At 37.7% G+C, this 27,895-nt stretch overlaps 5 protein-coding genes across 6 annotated transcripts; 1 reads left to right on the forward strand and 4 right to left on the reverse strand.

The window, feature by feature from the left end:
- Positions 1-44: 44 nt before the first annotated feature.
- LOC149726012 (17S U2 SnRNP complex component HTATSF1-like) lies at positions 45-4,777 on the reverse strand. Its single transcript, XM_089890838.1, has 12 exons — positions 4,571-4,777; positions 3,641-3,720; positions 3,313-3,577; positions 2,894-2,930; positions 2,457-2,575; positions 2,355-2,402; positions 2,128-2,282; positions 1,721-1,890; positions 1,406-1,502; positions 692-781; positions 352-489; positions 45-239 (listed from the first exon to the last, which is right to left on the reverse strand). The coding sequence occupies exons 1-12, from the start codon at positions 4,641-4,643 to the stop codon at positions 96-98; spliced, it is 1,416 nt and encodes a 471-aa protein (XP_089746964.1). The 5' UTR covers positions 4,644-4,777; the 3' UTR covers positions 45-95.
- Positions 4,778-8,602: 3,825 nt separating this feature from the next.
- Positions 8,603-13,543, reverse strand: LOC149726013 (putative acyl-CoA dehydrogenase 6). The gene is made up of 10 exons (XM_089890842.1): positions 13,322-13,543; positions 13,000-13,120; positions 12,201-12,330; positions 11,764-11,870; positions 10,773-10,852; positions 10,267-10,413; positions 9,752-9,866; positions 9,360-9,521; positions 9,125-9,275; positions 8,603-8,829 (listed from the first exon to the last, which is right to left on the reverse strand). The coding sequence occupies exons 1-10, from the start codon at positions 13,541-13,543 to the stop codon at positions 8,736-8,738; spliced, it is 1,329 nt and encodes a 442-aa protein (XP_089746968.1). The 3' UTR covers positions 8,603-8,735.
- A 5-nt stretch (positions 13,544-13,548) lies between these two features.
- Positions 13,549-14,991, reverse strand: LOC149726014 (uncharacterized). Of its 2 annotated transcripts, none has more exons than XM_089890859.1 (2): positions 14,850-14,991; positions 13,549-14,477 (listed from the first exon to the last, which is right to left on the reverse strand). In XM_089890859.1, the coding sequence occupies exon 2, from the start codon at positions 14,441-14,443 to the stop codon at positions 13,712-13,714; it is 732 nt and encodes a 243-aa protein (XP_089746985.1). In that variant the 5' UTR covers positions 14,444-14,477; positions 14,850-14,991; the 3' UTR covers positions 13,549-13,711. The 2 variants fall into 2 exon arrangements, with proteins under 2 accessions (XP_089746985.1, XP_089746986.1); XM_089890860.1 differs by lacking the exon at positions 14,850-14,991 and adding an exon at positions 14,757-14,817.
- A 398-nt stretch (positions 14,992-15,389) lies between these two features.
- LOC149726015 (leucine-rich repeat-containing protein 72-like) lies at positions 15,390-17,921 on the forward strand. Its single transcript, XM_089890854.1, has 6 exons — positions 15,390-15,547; positions 15,854-16,056; positions 16,260-16,420; positions 16,669-16,758; positions 17,121-17,281; positions 17,403-17,921. Exons 1-6 carry the CDS (start codon positions 15,533-15,535, stop codon positions 17,550-17,552), a joined length of 780 nt encoding a protein of 259 aa, XP_089746980.1. The 5' UTR covers positions 15,390-15,532; the 3' UTR covers positions 17,553-17,921.
- Positions 17,799-27,867, reverse strand: LOC149726016 (tonsoku-like protein). Its single transcript, XM_089890804.1, has 22 exons — positions 27,707-27,867; positions 27,177-27,272; positions 26,802-26,896; positions 26,368-26,561; positions 25,672-25,866; positions 25,190-25,361; positions 24,569-24,680; positions 23,941-24,083; positions 23,598-23,750; positions 23,238-23,363; positions 22,657-22,864; positions 22,343-22,467; positions 21,930-22,002; positions 21,407-21,570; positions 20,507-21,168; positions 20,013-20,239; positions 19,713-19,810; positions 19,295-19,486; positions 18,725-18,872; positions 18,430-18,580; positions 18,136-18,222; positions 17,799-17,960 (listed from the first exon to the last, which is right to left on the reverse strand). The coding sequence occupies exons 1-22, from the start codon at positions 27,732-27,734 to the stop codon at positions 17,852-17,854; spliced, it is 3,558 nt and encodes a 1,185-aa protein (XP_089746930.1). The 5' UTR covers positions 27,735-27,867; the 3' UTR covers positions 17,799-17,851.
- Between the last annotated feature and the right edge of the window lie 28 nt (positions 27,868-27,895).

Below are 27,895 nucleotides of genomic sequence, written 5' to 3' on the forward strand. Positions count from 1 at the left end.
TTACCATGGGGGCTAATCCAATTACCCCCATGCCCGTTTGCCTGTTTCTGCAACGTAACTATGTCGTTTATTTTCATACAAAAACAACAGGTTTATTAAAGTTTTTCTGCGGGCGCCGCAACGGTCGTATCCCCGCTAACATCGTCATTATTCCCCGATGTTTGTTCGGTCGGCCCGTTATCAAGGAATTCCTCCCACTTTTGAAGCCGAACTTCGCGTTCACGATCCGTCTCCTCGATCTATGGAATATTTAAACAATGTTTTCTTTATCACGGTAACAATGACAACACATGTCATAATTATGACGTCACAACATGATAATTATGACATCACACACACGCTTATTATGACCTGATAATCAGTATGACCGTCCCATATTGAAGCCTCAATTTCTTTGCAAGCGAACCATCGTCCGTTCAATGCTTGCTGACACTTGGTGGCGCTCTCAGCTTCTTTGAACGCAACCGAACAAACACCATCCGGGTGGCGCTAATGAGTCAAAGAATATAAGGTTTCTATGGCTGGGTTGTCGCTTACAAGGTTAACAACTAACATTTCAATAATTATGACATTAGTAAATTGTCAGCCATACAGAAAACTATTATCGACAAAGTTACATACGTAGTAACTCATAAGCGGGTACAAGGTGTTAGAACAGCCGTGTTATACCGACAGCATCACCCCAACTTACATCGAACACGATAACTTTCTTGACTTGCCCGAACTTCTCGCACTCGGCACGAAGATCATCTCGAACATCGGTGATCAACACCGGGTCTTCCTGCGACATCAAACATCGTTATTCATGTGCGATGGACCGCGAAGGATCTTTGCATTAGCGGAACTTTCCATTTGTAGTGGTGGGGTGGAAGTGGTGTGTGACATAACAAACAACTTCAAAGTCAAAACTTTTAACTTGAAAATCAATTAAACCACAAGTTGTAAAACATCAAACAACCAACGTGTTCACTTTATGTTTGATCCATTGTATTAAGTTACTACGTGTCTACGTTTGTTGGTATGTTTGTGATTTAGTTTCATATTTTGTTATGTTGTAAACTTAACTATTATGTTATGTATTGGCAAAACACATGGTTGTTCATGTTAGCTCTCTACCCCCACCATGCAGACAACAAAACCTCCACCTTCCAACCACATGATGGCACCACTCCCTTGTTTTAAAAACAACTTTAAATATTTAAAAAATTAACGTTTGTTGCATACAATATATATTCCCACGCACTTAATGTCTTGCAAACCCAAAACTTTATTTTTTTAAAAACTTTTTCTGTTATTGCAAGAACATGATAAACATAATGTTGGGGAGCCTAATGTTATTGTAACAAGATTTTACCAAAACTTCCCAAACATTTACAAATGAAGTGACTGTTCAACCTCAACCAACCTCAAACTCGTTAACTTGAAACATTTTCTTAAGAATAACAACTCGATCTTTCTTGGAAACAATTTCCTCGCTTCGTGCAAGTTTCCAATCAAGTAATCTGAAGTAAAACAACAACTTTATACAAACCAACTCGTGTTTCATTTATGGCTTTATATATATACTGGTGTTGACAGAAATATTCCAAACCTAATGAACATCAGCAACATAGAAGCAAAATAGAATGCCAACATGTCTGTTACATAAATTGCAACAACAACACGATTTGTTTTAAAATTAATAAGTTGCATAAAACCACATAGAAACAATATATCCTACTTTTCTTTCTCTTTTTTAATTTTCCTTTTTTCTTTTTTACTCAACATCTTGGGTTTCTTAGACGCGTCGTATTCCCCTTTAAGTTCGAACTTTGCTTCTTGAACTTTCAACTTATGACCTCTGACCTCCATGCCATCAAGGAGTTGTAACGAAAGTTCGACAGATTCGCGCTGGATGGTTGGCAACAATTCATGGAAATCATAAATAAAACAACCCATTGTTGCTTAAAATTGACCAACATTTTGTGTCCAAAATAATACAGCGAGCATTGGGAAAAATGTGTGTTTTTCAGCAAATTAAAGAAAACTTGAAAGTTGGAAAGTAAAAATAAATGGGATCCATGTTTTATGCTTAATAAGTAAAAAATACTTTGGTTACTATGACATCATCATGACATCACCACCCACCTTCAAATAACAACACAATCCGTCTCCCTTAATATTCCCCCCAGCGTTCGTATAAAGTTTCAACTTTGGTTGTTGGTTGACGACGTTTGTTGCGATGATTCCGCATTTCAACATCAAATCACGAAATTCATCCATTGTGATGTCACTAGGCAAACCTGATGCAAACAATGGGGGTTGTGAACACACAATGGTCATCAAATATAATATGATATCTATGTTACACCTACCTTCAACATATACGCTCGTGTTCTTGGACTTGTCCAGTGAAAACCATTCTAAACCGAAATGAAATAAATAAAATAATTTAAAATAAATCCAAACCAACAAACCTGGCCTCGACGCCGCCCTCTTCTGGCCAGATTTCTGATGATTTTTTTTCTTCGACTGTTTCTCAATAGGGACTTCCCCCCACAATTTCTTCTCCGAATTCCAACTTTCATCCTCCAGGCTTCAACGTTTGTATTAATTAACAACAACATAGTAATCAACCATACAAAGCTTGTTATATCAACCATGCAAAGCCAATAATAACAAGTTACTTGAGGCTTGGTTGGAAACTGTGGGGGTTATGGGTTAGTGTTGTTGAGAGGGTAATTTTAAACAAAGATACAATCATAAATTGTACTGGATGTGACAATAAAACTAACAACTTATTTACCAACATTCCAAACCTTAGAAACAAACTGTTTATAAGATAATATAAAGATATAAGATCTCTATGTTAATTAACGTGATATTTAAACTAAAGTAAGAAACAAAAACCAACTTTGGAGTTGCTTCACTTGGTTGGATAATGTTGTCGTCTGTAATGTTGGTAATGTCATGAAATATAAAGATGATGTAACAACAGTGACACACGCTTGTATTTCACTTATTTCATAAAAGGTATAACAGTTAAACTTAACAAACTTTCTGATAAAACCCAAGGCTCGCATGGTGTGTGGAGAGCTTGGTAGTTTGACGTTAAATGATAATTAAGAAATATATAATGTATAAAGTGAACTACGAAATATATAATGTATAAAGTGAACTACGAAATATTGGAATATATCTTTAAAACGAGAAAGCTAAAAACATGGGTGTTAGAATAAGACACGCAGCAGAGGGATCTGAGATTTGGGCCAGAGTTGTTGAAGGTTGTCGCTTCTCCGAAGGTGGGCAACATTTGAATAAAGATAAACAAACCTTCGAGATTATTTTCCTTGAATTTTTTCTTTACCCAGACTTGTTTGTTTGAATCCCATTCATATTTATCTCCGTTGCTTGGATCGGTGTAAATATAATTCCCATCTTTCGATACTTCGTACTTTACATCAGGCATCCACTTGTGGGCGGTATTGTCCCATTTATATTTCATCTTAGTTTGTGGATCAACGTAAACCGACGTTGAACTTGAAACTTCATCGTTTGAATAATTCGATTGAAACTTCAACATTAAATCCGGGCTCAACTGTGGACAATCTAATTACTTGGGTTGGTACTTAACATCCCACATACTTAGCACTGAACATACCTTGGGAAACCATGCTTTTTTTACTTCGTCCCATTCATATTCCGTCCCATCTTCGTCTTTCTTTGTTTTAACTTTTGTATCTGTGATGTCACAATTATTACAACAATCATACACCACTTACTTAAACAATTCTCATTGTTGTTTATTTTTAGAATTACCAACAACAGCATTCGAATTCTACAACTACCAGTGATTTTAATACATAGAGCTATACAGAGAAAAGGGAAAATTTTTTCCGCTAGGCGATGACAAATTCGTTTCTCTATTCTATGGGGAGCAGTTAGTTTCACGGTTTATACACATAAGATATAAACCCCTAACCCCTAACACTAACCCCTAACCCCTAACTCCAAACTCGTCAAACAAAAAAAAATTGAAAAAAAATATAAAAAAATATTCCACTGTGCGGGACTCGAACCCGATAAAAATGGAACAAAGAGAGTTTACGACCGCACGCAAACCGCTACACCACAGACCCGACGACAGTAAACACAATGAAAGAACGTATATAACCGACCTAATGTGGGAATTATGTTCTTACTAGTGTTTTATGTATTTAGAAAGGTACTTTTATTATTTAATTAATTTGTTTTACACTTATTAACACTTTGTAGTGCTGTTTTGTTCGTTTTTTCCGTATTTTTTAATTTAAATAACTACCGACACCTAGCGGAAAAAGTTTTCCGTCTTCTCTGTATAGTCCCATTTGATTTTAATCAATCAGTACTCGGCACTAGTGAAGAATCCTCCAGTACATAGCAGAATAGGCTGGTGGAAAGTATAAGAGGTTGGTAGTTAGTTAGGGGTTTAGTGGACGAGTGGTTAGCAAATAAGGTGGGGGGGGGGGAAGATTCTTCACTAGCACTTAATAATCTCTCATTATCTTATTTATTTACGTATGACAATTGCAATGTATACGTCATAATGTACCTTTTTCTGGAAGTTGGTTTTGTAATTCTAATTGTCTTTGAAATTCTTCATAATCTTCTTTTTTCATCGACATCTCGCGTAAGCGACAAAAACATTGAATTTTACTCAAACTATCACATGTGTGACATAATAATAAACAAAACAAACGTCACAGTAACGTCGCGCGAAAAGTAATATGGGAGTTGTAGAACCCGTGTCAAGCAAAGATTGTCACTTCTCTCGTTCCGTTTTTGCGACTTCTCGAAAACATGACGTCACCTATCGAAAATACACGTTAAAGGGACTAAACCCCAAATGTATTTCGTAGTTACCTAAAGCAGATTATACTTTCAACACGGTAAACTTAAAGCATGTTTCGAACTCACTTTTGCATTTTTAGTGACGTGGAAAAACGTTTTTTATACACCAGTTGTTCGTTGGTTTTGTACAGATCGTAGAAATTAAGTGTTTGGAACTTACTTGTGTATGCTTGCCATATATGTGAGTATTATTAGGTAAAGGTCCAACATGGCGGAGTCTCTGTATGAACGCATGGGAAGTTAATCTGACGCGTCGAGCATTCAGTGTATGGTGGTCGTTGATGTTAAACAAAACGCGAGGAAATAAGTTACGTTTATTAATATTGTATAAGCTATGATTGCCGTGTACACGTTCTACAACGCCGTTAGTTGAATATAGCAGGCAAAGTATCAGTTAAAAAACCCAGTGCGGCTCTACCACAGAAATAAAAAAGAATAGAACGCGCATCTCTAATGTCGGCAAAGGAGAGAGCATGATATACTCTCTTTTTCACGACTCGTTCCCGTTTACTATAGTAGCCAATGGAAGCCATGGCGATTTATGTAGTTTTTGAGCACGGTAGTGGTCATATAGATCCTTTTTCGTCGAACAGTTGTTCTTGGCTTTGTTGTTGTTGTTGCTGATAGAGGCGATTTTTTCCGCACTTATATCAATTCTCAATTCTAGCATTTATTCTTTAATCTCTTGACTGAAATCAAATCATATTATATATTTATAATTTTTTGGCTGAATTTTCAGATTTAAAATCGCACAATTAGCGTGTGTGCACCGAAGCGTAGACGAGTGCCTTTCTTATTGTTATCTTCGGTATAAACACCGCGTCTCTCGTTTCTTCGCTCTTTTAGTTTACCGCTCGCAATAAATCATGATCATAGATACCTATGTTTAGGTATCTATGCTGTGATAAGGTTAATTAATACTATGCTAATTAGTGTATACCGTGCTCATGCATTAGATCTGTGATCTCTTGTTCTTCCTTTTTTGATGATACACTCTCTCTTTTTCACGACTCGTTCCCGTTTACTATAATAGTCAATGTAAGCCAGGGCGTTTTATTGAACACGTTAGTGGTCATATAGATCCTTTTTCGTCGAACAGTAGTTCTTGGCTTTGTTGTTGTTGCTGATAGGGCGATTATTTTCCGCACCTAGCCTAATTCTTAATTCTAGCATTTTTCTTTAATCTCTTGATTGAAATCAAATCGTAATATATATTTATAATTTTTAAACTGAATTTTCAGATTTGAAACCACACGATGAGCGATTAATTAACGATTACTTTCCTCATGCACTTTACATTTTGTCCGGCGTCGTGGCGTAGTGGTTAGCGCGCCTGCCTGTAACCATTAGGTAATGGGTTCAAGGCTCGTCGCTGCTACCATTGTGGGCGTATGTGTCCTTGGGCAAGACACTTAACGACAATTGCTCCAACCCAGTGGTCACTAATGGGTTGTCCAAATTATCAGCCATACATAAAAAAAAATTCCCAAAAAAATAATCACCCACAAAGTAACATACTTGGTAACTCTGAGCGGGCACGAGGTGTTAAACCCGTGTGATAACGACTGTCGTTTTCCGGCCACGCGAGGATAAAGTAAGTTACATTCATTCATTTCATAGCGGAAACACTGTCTGGAGTTTGGCGGGGAACGACGTGTTATAGAAGATAAGAAATCCACACAACGATTCACGACTGAATCAAACTGTTAGCATTTAAGTGGGGACGCATTAAATGCACTACTCTTATACCGTATTATCATTTATCGTAATTGAAACATTATTTTTAATTCAACATTATATGATTAATATTAACTTCTAACATTACCTAATTACTGCGTGATTACAGTTTGTCAAAATTCATGAAAACAAACGTTTTTAGGCGACGACAACGTTAACTAGTGTAAGTTTACAATAAACACATGGTACAGGAGTTGTACAAAGCGCATATACACATATAAACCAATCACTCAATCCTCATACGTCATAAGTTTCATTAGTTAATACATGTATAAATACATTCTGCCTACGACTGCTCCACAGTCACCAATGGCGACTAGAACCCGTTTTGTTGGTTACTTCAGATTTGTTTTTGATCGAGCCCAGTCGACCGTTGTAGTAAAAGGATTAACTAATATAGCAGGGTGGGGGTAGATGGGACACCTTTTCATTTTGTTTTCTCTTTTCATTTGGTAGTAAACAAAGAACATTTAATGAATTATAAAACCGTATCTTCACGACTTCCACTGTAGCGGTTCGGTTTATTGTGGTTGTAAATCTTTATAGCAACATATGTTCGCTTATGGTGTTGATGTATTTATATGGTTTCTCTCCTGACATTTGTCACGTCGTAAAGTTACATCTGTCTTTTTACTTCAATTCCCCTTTATAAACCTTACCGTACATGTTATGAGACGGAGAAACACGCAGACGTTTCGAGAGACCAGTGACTAACTAGATAGGGTTACGTGATTGTAAACGTTGGAGTTGCTTTTGGTACTTGTTTACTGTTGAAAAGTTTAGAACGCCTCAATACAAGTTGATGTTCAAATAACCGAGTCATACTCAACAAGACAACGTCAGTACCAGAAGACAGAAGCAAGAAATTTCTCCCAAATACAGCGCACATTCCGAGAGTAGGATACAGCGCGTAGGACAGCCGCGACTCGCAACAAGGTGTTTAACTGGCGCACCTCGTCTAGATAATCGAACTGAACTGACTAAGGCACGTCGAGACGCGGGCGCCCCTACACCACAGACCGTTGTTAATTGTTTAAAACACGATCAGGATATTTGGATAATATGTGTTACAGGTGTCCCATCTTCCCCGACTCCACTATCTTATGCTAATTAGTTTAAAACGTGTTTATTCATTAGATCTGTGATCTCTTGTATGTAGTTTTTCTTCGGTTTTTGACTTAATTTAAGTTTATAGGGAAAAACAACTATTTCCAAACATAAATATATTTCTAACAAACCGTTTGTTTGAACGTTTTTAATTAAATTTATAAAATAATTTATTTTCCTAAACAAGCGCTGAAGTGTAAGCGTTAACCTTCAAAAACTAAACTGGCCTAAAAAACTGGAATAGTTAGGGTAGTTTTTGAAAGAAACTATATAGAAATAGTTATTTTTCCCTATAAACTTAAATTAAGTCAAAAAAACGAAGAAAAACTACATTAAACGCCCTCGACTCCATTGAGTACAATGGTAAACGGAAACGAGTCGTGAAAGAGAGAGAGTGTATCATGCTCTCTCCTAGTAGTAGTGACTTTGGCAACGGGTTTAAACGAACTTGTTAGGTTTTGCTTCTGTTTTCCTTTTGTGGTAAGGTGTAAAGCAGCTTTTTTTTACCTTACCAAACATTTTTTGGAAAAAAAAATAAATTTAGCCGCATTAAATGACTAAAATGTCACAAATCAACCGCTTTTATTTCTATTTTTATGATACAAAAAACAAATGAAACAAGAATTTTACGTTTTTTAACCTTTAAATTTGTTAGGCCCAAGTTTTTCGTCAATTTACGGAAAAAACAGACATTTTCCCTATACCAACTGTGTTATTTTGGACCCAAATTGCCGTTCAATTTGTGTTTTATGTAACAATGAGTTGGTCTACTCAGTATTTTTATGGCTCTGACTATAAGCATACACATATATATCTTTTTTTAAACTATGTTTTTAGCGAAATGCAAAACATGATTGTAGTCTTTTAAACATTTGATATAAATCATGAATTGTTTTTGATATGGATATATTTTAAACGCGATTAAAAAACACAAATTTTAAACAAAATATTCCATAATACATAAAATATGATGTCACAATAGGATTGTTGAAAGAATTAATAAAACAATTAAATAACCATAATTATCTATGTTTGGGTAAAGTGCCCATATATTTGCATATAATAGAAAGCATCACTTCATCTGCTCCACCACCAATCGATACTAATCGGAAATCCCTGGAATATAAACTTTCATTATTAATGTTACTGTAATGTGTAAACCATTGGTGACCACTGGGTTGGAGTATTGGCTAAGTAAACACCAACAATGGTGGCAGCAACGAGCATCGAACCCAGTATCTTCTACTTAAGATGCAAGCGCTAAAAATTTAGAGTAAGTCGTTCAATTCATTCATAGAGTTGATTTTCTTCTTTTCTTGCACAATAAAAGCAACAACCAGTGTTAATTACCAACCACTAACATTATGCAACCATAAACATCACTGGTGGATAATGTGTAATATATTATCACCTGTAGTATCTTGATATTATGGATTCCTTAGTGAACCCCATCCCCCCCCAATATTGCAAACAAGCGTCCGTTGTTTCACGAGCCAACCGTCCCGTCTTTAACTTACACATCGAGGCAAGGTTGGTTACATCGTGTCCTTTCAAATATAAACCTGCGTATATATGTCATGTTAACATGGTGGTATGACATCATCAACCCTATTATGACATCATCACCCTACTATGACATCACTAACCTACAGTTCTATACAGCATCGACCTCAGCGCTTCAACCTCGGTTTGAAGTTCAGCGAGTCGAAAATGAACAACTTGGTTATCGAGGATGGTTCGTCCAAATATCTTACGTTGCTTCGTGTAAGCGATCGTTTCATTGATGGCTGTTTCAAGTGGTTTCAAAGCTGGGAAGAAATGTTTAAATGTTAATTTATAGGTGTAATATTAGGGGTGCATGGGGTGACAACGTGTAACAGCCAAGTTTTAAGTTAAAACATTTTTAATTTTAACAATGTTACCCCAGATTTTGCTAAACATTTAAATAACATGATGCGTATAAGGCCGGGGTTCATGGAAGCAATGAAAGTATATTTTAATTGTATTTATTGGCCGGACCCCCCCCCCTCCCCCCTACCAGCAGCGGCAGCAAACATTCGTTCCTCCTGGAACTGCAGCATCTGGTATGTGAACCCTCTTCCTTCCTCCCCGATCATGAACGACTTCGGGACTCGCACGTCTTCAAGGAATACCTGGGCCATATAAATAATAAAAAAATTATTTATCGCTTCAAATATAATAACGATCACATTAATTGAAACAACAAAGAGAAGGGAATTAGAAGCAAAACGATGGTTGTTAAACACATCTATAGAAAAAAATTAAAATAAAACCTGTTGGTTGGAGTTCAAAGTAACAACTGATCATTGGAATACCTTTGGTACGTGCACTGCAGTCAAGCAAGGGGGGTATTTGGCTGTTTTATATTTTAGTTTCTACAAGGTTGAAGTAATACGTAATTAAGCTGCAAACTGGTGACAAAAAATAATTTTAACTCTGGAGGACCAAAGTTTGCTGTTTATATTATTTCTATGCCACTCACATTATATTATTTCTATGCCACTCACAATATATTATTTCTATGGCACTCACCTGAACGGTATCAGACGAGTGCATTCCAATTTTATCGATTTTCCTCGCAACAGTGACACCCGGTGTATCCATAGGTACGCAAATGAGTGATTTATTTTCGTGGATCGAACCTTGACCAGTGTTTGCAAGACAACACATCCAATCTGCCTGCATTGAATAGGCGGTACGCAGGGTGGTACACAGGGTGGTACACAGGGTGGTACGCAGGGTAATGGACCAATGATGATAATCATGAAGAAAGTTAGATCAGGGTTTTACATGTCGCAAAACTTTCTTTAATTATTAATAATCTTTTCGTTCGTTGTCAAATACATTTCTCAATTCTTAATTTAAACCACATTTTTCAAACTATGTGCTACGGAACTTTCACCAATTAACAACAATTTATGAACAAGTAACAGCATATGTCGTGCGGGTTTGCCGCAGATGAGGTTGTATGTTGGAACAATTATGATTATGACATCACAACCACACCTGTGTTGTTGATTATGACATCACAACCACACCTGTGATCCATTAGTTGTCCACATCTTCCCTCCATTGATGACGAAATCATCGCCGTCGGACTTGGCAGTGGTTGTAACACCTGGGTGTGTATAAGTTGCAAGGGGTGGTGTATAAGTTGCAAGGGGTGGTGTATAAGTTGCAAGGGGTGGTGTATAAGTTGCAAGGGGGGTGTATAAGTTGCAAGGGGTGGTGTATAAGTTGCAAGGGGTGGTGTATAAGTTGCAAGGGGTGGTGTATAAGGTGCAAGGGGTGGTGTATAAGGTGCAAGGGGTGGTGTATAAGTTGCAAGGGGGGGTGTATAAGTTGCAAGGGGGGGTGTATAAGTTGCAAGGGGTGGTGTATAAGTTGCAAGGGGTGGTGTATAAGTTGCAAGGGGTGGTGTATAAGTTGCAAGGGTGGTGTATAAGTTGCAAGGGGTGGTGTATAAGTTGCAAGGGGGGTGTATAAGTTGCAAGGGGTGGTGTATAAGTTGCAAGGGGTGGTGTATAAGTTGCAAGGGGTGGTGTATAAGTTGCAAGGGGGGTGTATAAGTTGCAAGGGGGGGTGTATAAGTTGCAAGGGGTGGTGTATAAGTTGCAAGGGGTGGTGTATAAGTTGCAAGGGGTGGTGTATAAGTTGCAAGGGGTGGTGTATAAGTTGCAAGGGGTGGTGTATAAGTTGCAAGGGGGGGTGTATAAGTTGCAAGGGGTGGTGTATAAGTTGCAAGGGGTGGTGTATAAGTTGCAAGGGGTGGTGTATAAGTTGCAAGGGGTGGTGTATAAGTTGCAAGGGGTGGTGTATAAGTTGCAAGGGGTGGTGTATAAGTTGCAAGGGGGGGTGTATAAGTTGCAAGGGGTGGTGTCGCTACAAGTTTTGTAACAGGGGTGCATTACCCCAACATTGTATATGCACATTCTGTTCTGTAAGGGTGAGGTCATACATTGAGGCATGCCATGGGACCTGGGATTTACCCTGTCACTACAACACAATAGTTATAAGTGTTGAACTCACTTGCAACATCCGACCCGGCCCCAACTTCACTCACACCAAGGCAAGCCACCATATCTCCTTTGATTGAAGGCTCCAGGAACCTTTCCTTCAATTCATGGCTGCCGAACCTTTGTGTGGATAAGTGTCAAATATATACTGGAGTCCGCATACATGTTTACTTTAACTTTGGTTCTATTCGCTAAGTAATCAAGGTAGGAATAATAAAGAATTCATAAAGAATTAGGTTTTGGGAAAATATTTACATATTTGGTAAAAGGCGTGTTGTTGCACAACAAACAATATTGAAACTTTTGATTTAAATACTGTTTTAATTGTAAAAGAGATCTTCTGACACATAATACATCGGTCACCAACAGAATACAAATATCCACTTTTAATTGTAAGAATAGTTTGCATGAAAATAAATCAACTACAATAAATAGTAAACCTCCATGTACCTTGCTAATGCCGGGGTTGCCATGTCGGTTTGAACCCCGATAGCCATGGGTATCGCACCACATCGTATGTTACCAAGCTCCTCGGCAGCTGCAACACTGAAACTGTAATCCAACCCAAGCCCACCGTACTCTGTGTGATAAGTAGGTAGTTACAATGTAGTTTGGATGCACAGCGCAACCAGCTACAACGTAGTTTGGATGCACAGTGCAACTAGTTACAACGTACTTTGGATGCACAGCGGAACTAGTTACAACGTAGTTTGGATGCACAGCGCAACTAGTTACAACGTAGTTTGAATGCAAAGCGCAACCAGCTACAATGTAGTTTGGATGCACAGCGCAACCAGCCACAATGTAGTTTGGATGCACAGCGCAACCAGCCACAATGTAGTTTGGATGCACAGCACAACTAGTTACAACGTAGTTTGGATGCACAGCGCAACTAGTTACAATGTATGTTGTTGTCGCTAGGTGTATTATAAATGTGAAAGAGATCTGCTGGCAATTGTTCCAACCCAGTGGTCACTAATGGGTTGTCCAAATTATCAGCCATACAGAAAAAAAAAAAAAATAATCACCTACAAAGTAACATACATGGTAACTCGTAAGTTGGCACGAGGTGTTAAACCCGTGTGATAATGTTTTGTTTGCCATACAGCGAGACATCATCAAGGATGAGTATCTTGCCCAACAGCACAAATACTACAATTGCCATTGCTTGTACTTGGTCAATTAACAGAAATATATTGATTTAGATCAAAGTTCTGTTTAAACAACTTTCACACTTGGTGTTACGAACCTGTTGGTTTAGAAACCCCAAGAAAACCCGCCGAACCAAGTGTTTTAAACACGGTATGCGCGGGAAACATTTGTTCTTCTTCCCAAGCGTCGACAAACGGGTTGATGTCATTCTCGATTATCTACAATCGTAAAGTGAGTGTTGGATGAATTAAGTCAATATTTGCATTCAGCCCCTGTTACAGTTAACCAGCTAATTGCAATAAACATTTATTCCAACATTTCATAATTAACATTTAATGCACAATTATGGGTGGGGCACCATTGTACTAACATCGGGCATGAATAACTTACTTTATTGACAGCGAGCATGAGGGACTTACTTTATTCAATGAATTCTTAAGTTGTTCGTGATCTTGTGAATAAATGGTTTCATCGGCGACCTCCCATGACCCCGTGTGGACAAACTTTGATATTATTTGACTGCCAATAGAAATATTATATAAAGGAGGATGTGGCATTGATGTGCAACAACTTGCACGTAGTGCGCAACAAACATCTCTGCTTGCTCGACCAAATTTAAACAAAATCCTATTCGATAACATTTCACCTAAAAGATCACGTGACCAGAGTTTATTAATTGTTTGTTAAAACAAAAGTTTGCGAAAAAATTTCAACAAAAAGTTATCCAGGGAAAAAACACAATTTGTAAAAAGTTTGTCCGTAAAATTAATATGATTGTTGTAATGTTTGTTTTCTAATGTTGGGTTCCTTCATCTTGATTCGCTGGAGCTGCTTCGTGCACGACGGCGTCTCGGTGGCGACCTGCGGCGCGGGGGAGAACGTGGCGGTCGGCGTCTTCGTGGGGGTGAGCGGCGCCACGGGGCATGTTGTGGGGGAAATCCCCGTGGCCCCCGTTGCATCATGGGTGGGGGTGATCGGCGTGGGGGGCGACGACGGATTGGTAGAACGGCACGTATCGCTACAACCTGCCCATCAATCTGCCCGCCATCCATGAACTTCAATGCTTTGTCGGCTTCGGTGTGATCATCGAACTCTACATACGCCAACCCGCGTGGAATCCCATTGCGTTCCATTGGCATGTCAACTGTCTTTACTTTACCATAATATGAGAAGATCTCATTGACGTGTTCCTTGTTGATATTCTTTGTAAGATTCCCAACATGAAGTTTCGTCGGCTTTGGGGTCGGACTTCTTTCTCTTCGAATGGGTCGTCGTGGGGACCTCGATCTTCGTGATGTTGGTCCTCCTCTTCTCTGCGGAGGACTCTCCTTCCTCTCTCGTTGTTTCCCTCGTCCCCTCCCCGGCTCCGGGGACGAAGAGGAGCTTGAATCGCTCGATGAACTTCGACTTCCATCCGACGAACTCCCTGACGATGAACTTCCGCTGCTGCTCCCGGAGCTTGAGGAGGACCTCCCTTTCCTCTGCCTCCCTGTCCGAGGATTCGATTTATCAACTTCGTTTTCCTTCGTGCTCACAACCATCGCCTCTGTGGGTTAAACTTTCCTATCAACAAATCTAAGAAATATTCACAGGTTTCTAAATTCTTTTTTTTGGTTGGGTTAAAATATTTACATTAAGTTACCATGAGTTACAAGTAAAGTAAAATAATGTTGTAAAATAAACATATTGTTTTCTATATATTTGCACGGCGTCGTCCTGTTGCGAGCTGATCTTACAACTGGTGACAGTGAATATTGTGACAAATTTTGCAACATTTTTAGAGGAAAAATGGCAGTTTGTGTAAAAAATTAACAAAAGCATGGTTTGTAATTTGTCTGCTTTGCATTATAGCACCGTTTTATAAAGTTCCAACTGCTCTATGTTGCGATACAGCACCTTACACGTTTATAACGTACACAATGTAGCGTTAACGTCGCAATTGGTGACCTAGGTATTGAATACACAACAAAATTATTTTCTCACACTTTTAATTGAAACCCTGCTAATAAATACCCAACATTATAAAGCTAAGTCAATTATAGTTTAATAACACGGCATATAAACGACTACTTAACCACAACACGCTCACAATGCAACCAAATATTTCGCCAAAGTTTCTGAATCCCGAAGTTTCGCTTCGATTGTTTCGCATCCAATGTCGGTAGTAAATAGGGAGTTTTTATTTATTCGACAGATTTTTTTATTAATCCGTATATAGATATGTTTATATACCGACTTTGATATTATTCAAACAAAAATCATATCTATTACAAAAAATAATTTGATTTATGTTGCTCTTTATTTTTTAAAAGATTTTATGCTGCGCGGGATGTAAACCATATTTTAAATGTTTAGATAAATATCAAATATTATCGTTTGTTAGATTAACAATAATTATATAAAGTTTGTTCCTCAAATCAAAAAAACTTATAAACACAAAAAATATGTTTTACAAAAGTATAAGATGTCGATTGTTAGAAGCTGAACCACCGAACACTAAACACACATTGTAGCGTTGTTATGGTTACAAGGAACGCCATTTTTGTCAAAATACCGCCAAGAATTTCGCAAAGTTTTATGAAACAGAATGTAACAAATAAACAATAAGCTGCCTCCGGGATCTAAATACAATGTCATCAAATCAAGTAAGAAACGTAGAATATTACGAGAAATTAAAAGTCACAAGATTTGAACTTCAGCATGATATTCCTTTAGCTGGAAGCTGGTGGCTCGTAAAACGTTTGGATCTTAAAATGTTCACTGTGTTTTACTGATACTTGATAGCAGTTGAATGTAAATTACAGTAACGGTAATAACCTGTTATTAGTTTCCTGTATAATTTCAAAGTTGGCTTGTGGTACCAAACTAAATTTCTGATTCTAAAACAAACATTGGTAAAATGAAGCATCAACATATTTTACTAAAACATTGAATCGCATCTTGTGTTGCAGATAGTCAACTCTTTGCTTCAAAAACAACAAATCAAACAGGATTCGAACGTAGTTGAACTTTATCTCGGCAAACTTGGTTTAAGTTGTTTAAGCTCGCTTGGAAGGTTCAGGTTTTTGCAACGACTTTGGTTGAATTCCAACCAAATCAAAAGTTTGGTCGCTGAAGACGGAATTAAACAATCATTTCTAAGGAACAACCATAGGTGGGTTGGGTGTGTTTGTTGTAACTTGCCTACAAATATATATGCCAACAATGGTAGAAGCATCAAACCTGTGGCACTTTGGCTGTGTGCAGATTCGCTAACTAGTAAACCATGGCAGTGCTAATTATAATATGTATAACAGATTGTGTATTTGGCGACTTGTATACGTGGTTCATACATGTTAACAATATCCATTGTTGCAGGATAACTGAGTTGTATTTACAAAACAATGAGCTTAGTGATGTCACAGGAGGTATTTCACACTTGAGATATCTCCAAGTGTTAATGCTACAGAAGAACCAACTTGTTAATTTGAACGCGATCTTACACGAGCTGTCTACACTGCAAGCATTAAGGGTGTTAAGTAAGTGACAACCTTCTATTAGTTTGCTGTTGTAGCATAGTGGTTGCCTCTAACCCAAAGGTCATGGGTCAAGGCTCCATGCTGCTATCATTATGAGTGTATGTGTCATTGGGAAGACACTTAATGGCAATTGCTCTTACCCAGTGGTAATTAATGGGTTGTTTAAATTATCTGCCATACATTAAAAGAAACCCCCACAAAGTTACATATGTGATAACTCATAAGCTAAAGTTAGATCTTTATTACAGACTTATTCGACAACCCAGTGGTGCAGGAGGCCGGGTATCGACTTCTAGTGATTCATCATCTACCATCAGTTGCTTTGTTGGATCGGGAAGGTGGGGTTTAAGTTTTATGGTCGGTTGTTGTGTGGGAAGCTTAACCTGTTTGAGTAAGAGATTGATGGAAGGCATCGATACACTTCCAACCAAACACAATAAGGGGGTCCTTGATATACAAACAACAATGAAGTTTCATATGCAACAAAACGTTTTATTGTTTAATCTAAGAAAGGAAAATAAGTTAATTAAAGCTTTCCCTTAATCACAAGTTTACCATGCTTTTGATTATATTTAAGTCCTTTTAACAAATAAGTTTTGTGCTTCTGTTTTATTATAAGTTTGTTATAACGGTTCAGTGTTATCCTTCGTTAACGTGACCATAGAGATAAAATCTATTGTTTGTTACCGATTGTCCACAGCTGTGACGTCAAACGAACGTAAGAAATGTCGGCAAATCCACGAACCTGAGAGGGAGGAAGTGATGTCATCAATTGCGTTTGGACGGAGGCTTGGTGCCAAGCGCTCGCTAGAGCGTTACACCAAGTCACATGATCAATGTGGAACTACTCATGCACGCAAGGTATTGGAGCAGGAAATTCCCAACAATATATAAAGTTATAAACTGTTGATAACTTTCAATTTTGCTTAAAAATAAGTTATATTCATTCATCATAATTACACAAGGCTCATGTTAATTACAGGAAGACCCCACCCCCCCTAGTGGAAGACACAATGAACAATCACTCATGTGTTACACAACAATGGATTGGTCGCGCGTCCCGTTGAGTGAACAACGAAGATTCGAAACAAAAATTATTTCACCCGAAAATTTAATCGTCAAGTTTCACTAAAAATATCAAAACTGTTGAACTATATTTGCCCCACACTTTACCTTCAACCTTCTGTTAAAAGTTCCAACGCACAGTTTACCAAGAATGCATCGTTCTACCATTTACTGCCAACTTCTAATATTGTTTTTTTTTATCTTATATTTTTTTTTGTAAACTAAAACGACCAAATCAAATTATGGTGAAACAAATTACTATATTTTCGTTGCTTCATGCTTTAACATAGAATCTAATTATCAATGAATAATATTTGTTATTTCTATTTTATTGAAACAAGAGAGCAAATATATAAGAATATTTTATTATGGTTGAAAGTTCATTGTTTTATGACAATGACATCGTTTGTGAGTCGTAATAAACGAAGGAACTCCATCGGTCGAGTTTGACTCATCAACGAACGCATCAAACGACCTGGGAACAAAAAATAAGTTTAAATATTTTGCAACTTGTGGTTTAAAAGTCTGTTAGAATAAATTTTGATTCTAAACTGAATATCATAAAAGGTTTAGCAATAAGATGTTACATAAATAGTATGACATCACAAGTTATTATATGACATCACATGTATCATTATGACATCACAAACCTTATGATATCATCATGTAATTGATTTTCCGACAAATTGAGAAAATTTAATTTTTTGTTTGAAGTTTCAAGAAAATCTCTGAGAATCCTGGAAATAATAAACATTGTTGTGTTTGAACAAACGATGTTAACCGCTGGGTTGGGTCGCCTACTTGGCTTTTATTGAAAAAGTTAAATCATTTTATTGCATGTGTGAAATAAAGTTTCATACATTAGGTCACCACAGCTTTGCTATTAATTATGGTTTAATATTACGTTGCCAAAAAAAGCATAAACTTCACACTGGTTGAATCACCTCGTCAAATCTTTATTGTTGTTCGTGTCTGAAACTCCTTGAATATTCAACGACTTTATTTGATTTCTATGAAGCAGTTTCAACCAATGTTTCAAACCAGTTGCCCCAAAATTATTTTGAGAAATATTTAAAACTTCAAGGCTGGGTAAACCTGTGGAATATTAAGCAAGGTTGAATAGTAGTGGTGCATTGTGGGTTCTAAAACAAGCTTACTTTGGTAACTTTGCGGCAGCTTCAATAAATTTGAAAAGTTTCTGAATTTCTCATTAATACATCACACATACAACACACTCACCGGCATCAAACATATGTTGACGACCGACCATCCGTAGTTGGCAACATTGAACGTTAAGCTCACGAAGGTTGGGGCAATTTGACAACAAACCAAACAATCCATCGACGGTGCAAAGAGGGTTGAACGAGGTGTTTAGATGGGTGAGGTTCTGTGGAAAGCAATGTTATCAAAGTGATAAGTAGGGACATTGGTTTATATTAACAATACACAGAGAGAGGGTCATTGTTTACAAACCTGGGATGCATTAAACATGTAGTGCTTGGGTAAATATAACCTGTTTATTGTCAATTAATATTCACCTTGTTTTTAAACAAACCATTTTCCAACATCCGGCTATATTTACATTTATCATTAATGATATAATAATGTGGGGTAAAATGAGACAACCTTAGCACGTAATTCCCCAAAATCTTGATCGTGTTTTAAACAATTAACAACAGCCTACGAGAGTCGTAAGGATACGTTTTTATAATTCTTTGAATGTTCTTTGTTTACTACAAAATGGGACGAGAAAATAGAATGAAAAAGTGTCCCATCTTCCCCGCTCGACAATGCTACTGATGAACTCACATGAAACGATGGAGTTTGTGATAATATGCTCATGGCGTGATCATTCATGGCCGTGCAACTCATATTCACGTGCGTGAGCGTTGAGTTAAAAGGTTGTTGGACATTCTCGCACAAACATTTCACTCCCTCCCAACCGATACGACAACCAGAGAAATTAATTTTCGTAATTTCTTGTTTGCGAAGATTTAAAAACTGAGAAAGATTTGGTAAATTCTATAAATATATTTAAAACTTAATCAAGTAATTTGTATGTTAAATTTTATTATTCACTAAAAATTTCAACTAAAAGTTTGAATTAAAAATATAAAGTAAATGATATTTAGTAATTTATAAACTAACTCGGTTAGGACTAGTTTGTTAAAAATATACATTTTATAATAAAAAAAAATTTCGGAAAATTAATTAAAAACCAACTGACCAAGGGTTTGAGATGTTGGGGAAATCTTAACGATTCAATTTCCAGCGATTTAGAGATTGCGCAATCTTTGCAAGCGTTCGTAATCCTCGGTATTTCAGCTGAGGGGGGAATCAATTTGAATCGGTTTTGAAATTTAATTTCAATAATAAATATTTCTAAAAAATATTTTTAAATCAATATTTTCACCAATGTTGTACTTAACTAAATATTGAAGTAATAAATATTTCGAGGTAAATATAAAATAGTTTTTATTTAATAGTAATTAAGAATAATTAAAGTAATTAATATTTACCAACCTACCAATATTGGTTTGTTGACAATATTTGACGTAACGTTCCGACAACAATGGTATGTTCCATGACATCACAACTCCCTTTATGACATCATTATTGCGCACTACTACCGACACCAAGTCGTCGTTCATCATCAAAACATCGTCGCACGAGAGTTGGATTGTTGGTGACACCCGGTGGTTGCGTTCGTAACACGATGTCGCGACCTCGTTCAACCACGAAACGGGTTTGTCACTGCAAGTAATTAATCATTAGGTTATTAGTTTCAAATAATTACAACCTAGTATTTATATTGGACACTAGGTGTAACAAACAGACATTTTAAAATAAATTTTTATCCATAAAATGTTTTTTGACGACTGTCGTTTTGCTGCTAATTCCTTATTATTTTAATCTTTGCTATCCTATTCAAAGAAATAAATAAATATGATGTAACAAGCAATTAGTATTTATAAGTTGTTGTGATGTAACAATAGCTTCTGTTACAAACAATCAACTCACGGAGGAACGGCAACGAAAAACGAGAAGTCTTCGATTTCAACTTTGACCCTCATGCTTGAAGTGGTAACCCTCCCTTGGTCCAACACATCAAGTCTGATGTCTTCATCCCGATACTCAACGTTAACAACAACATCATCTCGTGATCTTGGAACCTCACTACAATAATCCGTGATCTTGGTTCTCTTCCCCGCATCCCAGGATCCTCCATCCAGGAATCTCCTCTTCTTCCTGGGAGGATCAACATCCTCCACCAACCAAGGATCATCAGCCGATCGTTCCACTAGTGCGGGGACGGATCGTTTGTGATGGACGGGAAAGGATTTTCGTCGTCGTGACGACCCCAAGGATGTGATGGAAGATCGATACTCGGTGATGACATCATCGGTGGTGACATCACAGGTCGTGACATCATGGGTGGTGACATTGTCAGTGATGTCATTATCGGTGACATCATCAGTGATGACATCATCAATGTTGGGAGGAGAGGAGGAGACATCAACCGTTGCATCTCTGATGATTATTGGAGGATCAACCACATGATGTTGATCCTTCCTCTCCTCCAACCTCCTACACACCGCATCACACAATGATCGTTGCTCCTCATCCATCTCATCCCCGTATTTATCGCGATATTTCCGCAACGTTGCCAACACGTTCAACCCCTGCATTGTTAACATGGGTGGCTGATTATTCAACATCAATGTCAAATAATATTAAAAAATGTTTGAACATAAAAATGAAGAAAGAGAAAAATGTTAGAATGTTTAGTTCTATATGGGGAAAGTACCAAGCCACTTTAAGCCATGATGGCTGGGAGTTGAACCAACAACACCCAACTAAACCATAAAAATACTTCAAACATAACTTCATACCTATGACATCACAATGTTGTTTGTTTACCTCATTGTTAGCAATGAATGGATTGGCATTATGATTCAATAATATCTCGACAACATTGAAATGTCCGTTGTTAGCAGCATCGTTGATCGGGGTAAGATTCCCGCAACCTTCCCCACCTAAGTCATTGATATGCGCTCCGTGTTGCAACAAATACTCAACAATATCTATATAAGCGGTGGATTGTTATCATTGGAGCGACTTTTCATTATTATAAAGGGAAATGGGCCAACACAGTGGGACCTCGCCCATATAGAATACTTTATCAGCAACACGACAAGTTATAACATAGACATCATATACTAACTGGGTACGAACATACTTTTTACCCGCTTAAGTTACCACATATGTAACTTTGTGGGTGATTGTTTTTATATTTTGCTCACAATTTGGACAAGCCATTAGTGACAACTTATTAGAGCAATTGCCATCAAGTGGTTCAGACCAACTAAAGGCAACTATCATACAAGACTTGCCCTCATACAACACTAACATAACCGTACTAAGCGAGCCTTGAACCCGGTACCTTCATGTCCATGGTTACTTGCTTCATGTAACGGAGTCCAACCACAAAAATCACGAGGATTCACCTGGTGACCCTGCATTATGATGTCACAATCATCATTCATACAAAACAACTTATTTTGTACAATGTATTAAATGGTATTCCTTGGTTTATATTTAAGATAACATATATATAATATTTAATAAACCTTTTCTACAATATCACTTCCATATTTAAACAAACAAAGTATTTGCAATCAACAAAACCACCAACACCATATATTAACTTCATCATGTTTGACAATTAAATAAATACACTTTGATGTAAATTATTACAAACTCAATTATTCTTTTTAAAGCATCGTGCAGAACAACATGCGGCCCCAGAATTACATTTTACCAAACATCTGCACCAACTACATATACCCAACGTACTTGTTTAATAAGAAGTTGAACCCGTTTAAGATCGCCCCCGATACAAGCTTGATGCAACCCCGTCTCCCCGAGGCAATTCTGCTTTGATATCAACGCACGTTTTGATCGTCGTGTCACTTCGTCATCTGAAACGTTATGTTTAATAAGTTTGCACGTTTTGAAAGTAAAACAATTTGCAGTTAATTGGTTTAAAATATTAACGAAAGTAGTGATTATGCTAAGCTATTAAGCTTTCGTTACAATCTGCAATTTATCTTGGGTTTAACACCCCGTGTCTCAACATAATTATCCCACCACTCGATGGGAGCACACACCTTTCAACGGGATTGCAAGTTCTTCCTCCAACATCTCCATACTGTCATCTAGTGGACAACTATTGTAACAATCCGTTATCGTTTCCGAACCTTCGTCAATTTCCCCGACTTTCAACTCCAGCATAGAAATCTCACTCTTGGTGACATCGGCCGCTTCCACGTCGTTAAACTTTGTTTCAATTTCCTCTCGACGAACCAAAGCTTTCATCTGGGGAGATTTATTTATAGTTTTGTCAATTTTAGGTTTAATTTGTTCATGGTTCAACAAATTGTAGAATAAAAAGCATAAAATAATAGTAGAGAGGTATTTAATGTTGTGATGTTGGCTCAATGTTGTTATAATACACAGATGTTTCTAAAACTTTGCATCCTACCACACGGGTCTATGGTAAAACCTTCACTAGTTAACTATAACTTATTCAAGATGGTTCACTATGTGTTGTTAACAAATGTTAAATATGAGGTTTAAACTTCGAAAACCATTTAGTTTGCAGCAAACAAGTCCAAGTGCGTTGTGAGTCTGAATGTTTCACAATCCTTGCACACCAATGTTACCCCAATACACAGTTGTGCAACCCTACCTTTAAATGGTCGCTCCCACAATCTTCCGCACATTTCATCGACTTTGTACACACCCCCTTGACCTCGTGGTAACTTTTACCCACCCCCTCTAAACACCGGGATATATTGATATAAATATCAACGTGCTGAAACATTAATTATATCTTTCTTTATTCAAATGTACAAACATATTTACAAAACTTATAATGATAAATTAAAAAATCCGAAAAAAAATCACCCACAAAGCTACCATATTATAATTTGTAAGTGGGCATGGGGTGTATGAAACAGAACATTGTGTTATAAAACCAACATTACAGAGCCCTCAACAACAAAACACAAAAAACCTCTATGTTGACATAAACATCATATATACTCACATCGGTTGATTCAGATGTTACGTTTATCTCATTATAGAAATATTCAATAGCTTCGTTATATCGTTTCAAATCAACCAAAGTTGATGCGATGGAAAAGTAGACCAACTTCCTCTGTTTGTTTGTGATCCCTTCAATATCATCCAAAGTAGATTCCTACGTACAATATTATACTACACTATTAGTATACCTCGGTAAACACATCAATGTAATGGTCGAATAATTACTATGAGCGTTTTAACAATCTAAGAAATGACACGTTAGATTTATCTGCGAGAAGACGCCGGTTCCACCAATAAGCTTTTTAGCACAGAGTTGTCTCGTCCTTGTACCACACACAACCCACCTGTGCCTTGTAATGTTTCAACGCTGGTTCAAAACACCGGAGTTTACAAAATAAATCAGCGATTGCTTCATGCAGCGAATATTTACGATTCACCGAGGTTTCTTCAGTTGTTAGTTCGTGGCTGATTCGACACATCTTGATTACTGGAATATATTGGACCTTTAACCAGGTACCCTTGTGCTTATGGAATCTTTAACCGGGTACCCTTGTGCATATGGAACCTTTAACCAGGTACCCTTGTGCATATGGAACCTTTAACCAGGTACCCTTGTGCATATGGAACCTTTAACCAGGTACCCTTGTGCATATGGAACCTTTAACCGGGTACCCTTGTGCATATGGAACCTTTAACCAGGTACCCTTGTGCATATGGAACCTTTAACCAGGTACCCTTGTGCATATGGAACCTTTAACCAGGTACCCTTGTGCATATGGAACCTTTAACCAGGTACCCTTGTGCATATGGAACCTTTAACCAGGTACCCTTGTATTGTAGTAACAGACGTTCACAACTATATCCCATTTATCATTTAGTTAAAAATCATGTTTTGCAGATTGTTTTCGTAATTATTTCTTGAGTATTTGGCAACAAAATATATTTGAGTCCAATCAACCAATGTAAACTCACCAGTTTTCAATTTACTTTCAGTTTCGTCTCTGAGCGAATTTTGTTTTGTTTTTAAATAAATCCTCTTCAAATAATCTTTGGCTGAATGTATGTTACCAAGTTGAAGATGCGCCTGTAATATAAGTTATGTTGGGGGGTTGGTCAACTAACTGTTAGTGTTGATAACCAACATTATATTTCAACTGTTGTTATGTCTTCAAGATATATAGTAGGGTGGGGGAAAATGGGACACTTTTTATTCTATTTTCTCGTCCCACTTGGTAGTAAACAAAGAACACTCAAAGAATTATAAAACCATATCTTCACGACTCCCATAGACCGTTGTTAATTGTTTAAAACACGATTAGGATATTTGGATATCATGTACATAAGGTGTCCCATCTTCCCCACCGTACTATATATTTAATGCAGGATTCATCTTATATGAATAAGTGAGGTTTTGTGGCAAGCAAAACCACGGCATTGGAAATCAAGTTTTTGCATAATGTTTCAGACTTCCCGTCCTCACTGAGCTCACTATAGGACACCTGTGTTACTCTATAACAGATGTATCTTAAGCCCATTTATTATTGAATACAGGACACCAAAGCCAGACAATACGATTCAAACCAACGACCTCACCTCTGCGCAAAGCTCGCTCGATGAATCGATGCTTTCCAACCTCTTGGTTTGTTTGGCCAACTTTAACATCGCTTCTGCGTGCTTCAAGGCAACACTGTGTTTCACTAACTCAATGTTCACCCCGACCAATACTTGGTGCGTTAAATATAAATCATCCGTGTTGTTGTGTGTTCTGTGTGTAACAACGTGTAGTGATAATGGTTTAACATTCATCCTCACATGGCGGGGACAACAGTCGTTATAACACGAATGTTCTGTTTCATACACCTCGTGCCCACTTACAAGTTACCACGTATGTAACTTTGTGGGTGATTATCTTTATGTATGGCTGATAATTTGGACAAAACCACTGGGTCGGAGCAATTGCCGTTAAGTGTCTTGGCAAAAGGACACATACGCTCACAGTGGTAGCATCGAGCCTTGAACCCGCAACCTCTAGTTACAACCCAAGCATTTCAATCACATCTCCAACACAAACTCACTCAGCAAGCGACAAAGCTTTCTCAAAACACCCAACGCTCCTCGCAGCTTCGTTAGTGTTGTGGTTGATGATGTTAAGTTGATGATGAGCCAGCCCAAGGTTGATGTAACTTCGAACTTTCATTTCAACAAACTCCGTCGTACCGACCTTTACCTCACCAACCAATCGCAAGCTTTCATTAAACAACTTGATGGATCTTTGGAAAGGAGGGGAATATAAACGTATTTGCATGTATGTGATTAGGTTGTACACATACACACACTCGGCTTGCATTTTAACATCCAGATATACGTATAAGCATTTAAGGATAGATTTGTGTGCTGTGTGTACAGTTTATATCATGGTGGCAGTTATTTAATACACAAAGGCACCAAACCTGGGGTGGCAAGGTGAGCAGGCCAACCTCGGAATTTTTCACACTGCGTTAATCAGTAAACATTACAACCAAAGGTTTGTTTCACAGGATTGTGTGTCTAACTATCCCTGCCTTTCCTGTGTTTTAATGCTACCCAAACATGAACAACCAGACTCGGCTGTTAATAAGACCATGGCCACCCATTCCTGCATAAAAAATGTTTTGCGAAACACAGCTTGTCCCCTTTGTAAATATTGCACCCGCTGTATAACCCCCCTCACCCCTCCAACCCACCCCCCTCACCCCTCCAACCCACCACCCGCACCCCTCCAACCCACCCACCTCCCCAGCAAGTCTTCTATCTCCATATCCGAAGTTGAAGGAAGACTCGATTTATCGAGATATGTTCGTCCAAGTGAGGTGTTGGCTCGTTGCATTTCAACTTTATCCTCAACCTTACAAGCCAACTCGAGATGCAACGTGTGGTGTTTGATGGCTGAGGTGTAATTACCCTTCGATACGAACACATCACCAATCTGTTAATCAAACACAATGTAAAAAACCTTACTATTACACGGTGAACTAAACAATTCAATGGTTTTTGGCTGCTTTGATTAAAGATCAATAAAAAATAAAACCAAGAAACAGTTTTGCAGATTTCATTAATTTTTAAAAGTTTTCAGAGAGTTTAAACTAATATTTACCAAATATGTATGTAGGTTATATAGTATCTTAATAATAACATGTATTATGGTACGTATTAACATGTAGTTAACCTTCCTATGCGCCACCGCTTGTCCCACAACATCATGAAGCAATCCACACAACGCAAGTTCATTCTGATGCATCGACAAAGCTTCGGTGGTATCGCCTGTATGAGTGGATGATTGTATAAGTTTGTGTTAAAACAAAACCTAAACTAATAAAGGCAAGTATTTTGGTGCTACGTAACACAACCCATAATTTGTCCCACGCAAACCAATTAATAAAACAACGAACCAAATCTGAAGAAACTTACGATTTATAACAAGACTGGGGGTAACGTACGTACTTTGCAAACATATTTCTAACAATTGCTTGCTTGCATAAACAATCATCATGTGCGAGCGATATCAACACGGCCCCCCCCTAGGGTTTGAACCCCAACTCACCTGTCTCAAGGAAAAGGTTCCCCAACACATTACACACTTCAGCCTCCTCCTTAAGGTTGTTCGATTCTTGTGACTTTTGTCGTAACTTTTGATATTCTAGAATATTTATCATCAACTTTATCGGGACAATAATAATGTGAATTTGGAATGAAGGAATGTAACTTAAAAACACGCATGGCGGGACAACGACAGTCGTTATAACACGGGTGTTCTGTTTCATACACCTCGTGCCAGCTTACGAGTTACCATGTATGTAACTTATTTATCCTCGCATGGCGGGGCAACGCCAGTCGTTATAACACGGGTGTTCTGTTTCATACACCTCGTGCCCGCTTACAAGTTACCACGTATGTAACTTATTTATCCTCGCATGGCGGGGAAACGACAGTCGTTATAACACGGGTGTTCTGTTTCATACACGTAACGCAAGTTTATTAATTTCTAATTACCACGTATGTAAAAAAAACTGATTTAGCAAGTGTAGGTTTAATTTGCTTAAACTAAACATGAAACGGTGAATCCTAACTTACTTTTAATTTCCTTCAATTTCGAGTTCATTTTCTTAACAATCTATCGCAGTCTTGGAAATTTAACTAGTTTGTGAACAGTACTTTATGATCACCGCCAGGGTTTGTGCTTTTTTTTCTTTTTTTAGAATCTCCCATGACGTCATTATCAGCCACTGCGGCCGTTTAAAACCGAGCTGCAGGTTAGCGATA

This window comes from Ciona robusta, chromosome 12, assembly GCF_009617815.1.
Source record: "Ciona robusta chromosome 12, ASM961781v2".
NCBI classification, from domain to species: Eukaryota; Metazoa; Chordata; class Ascidiacea; order Phlebobranchia; family Cionidae; genus Ciona; species Ciona robusta.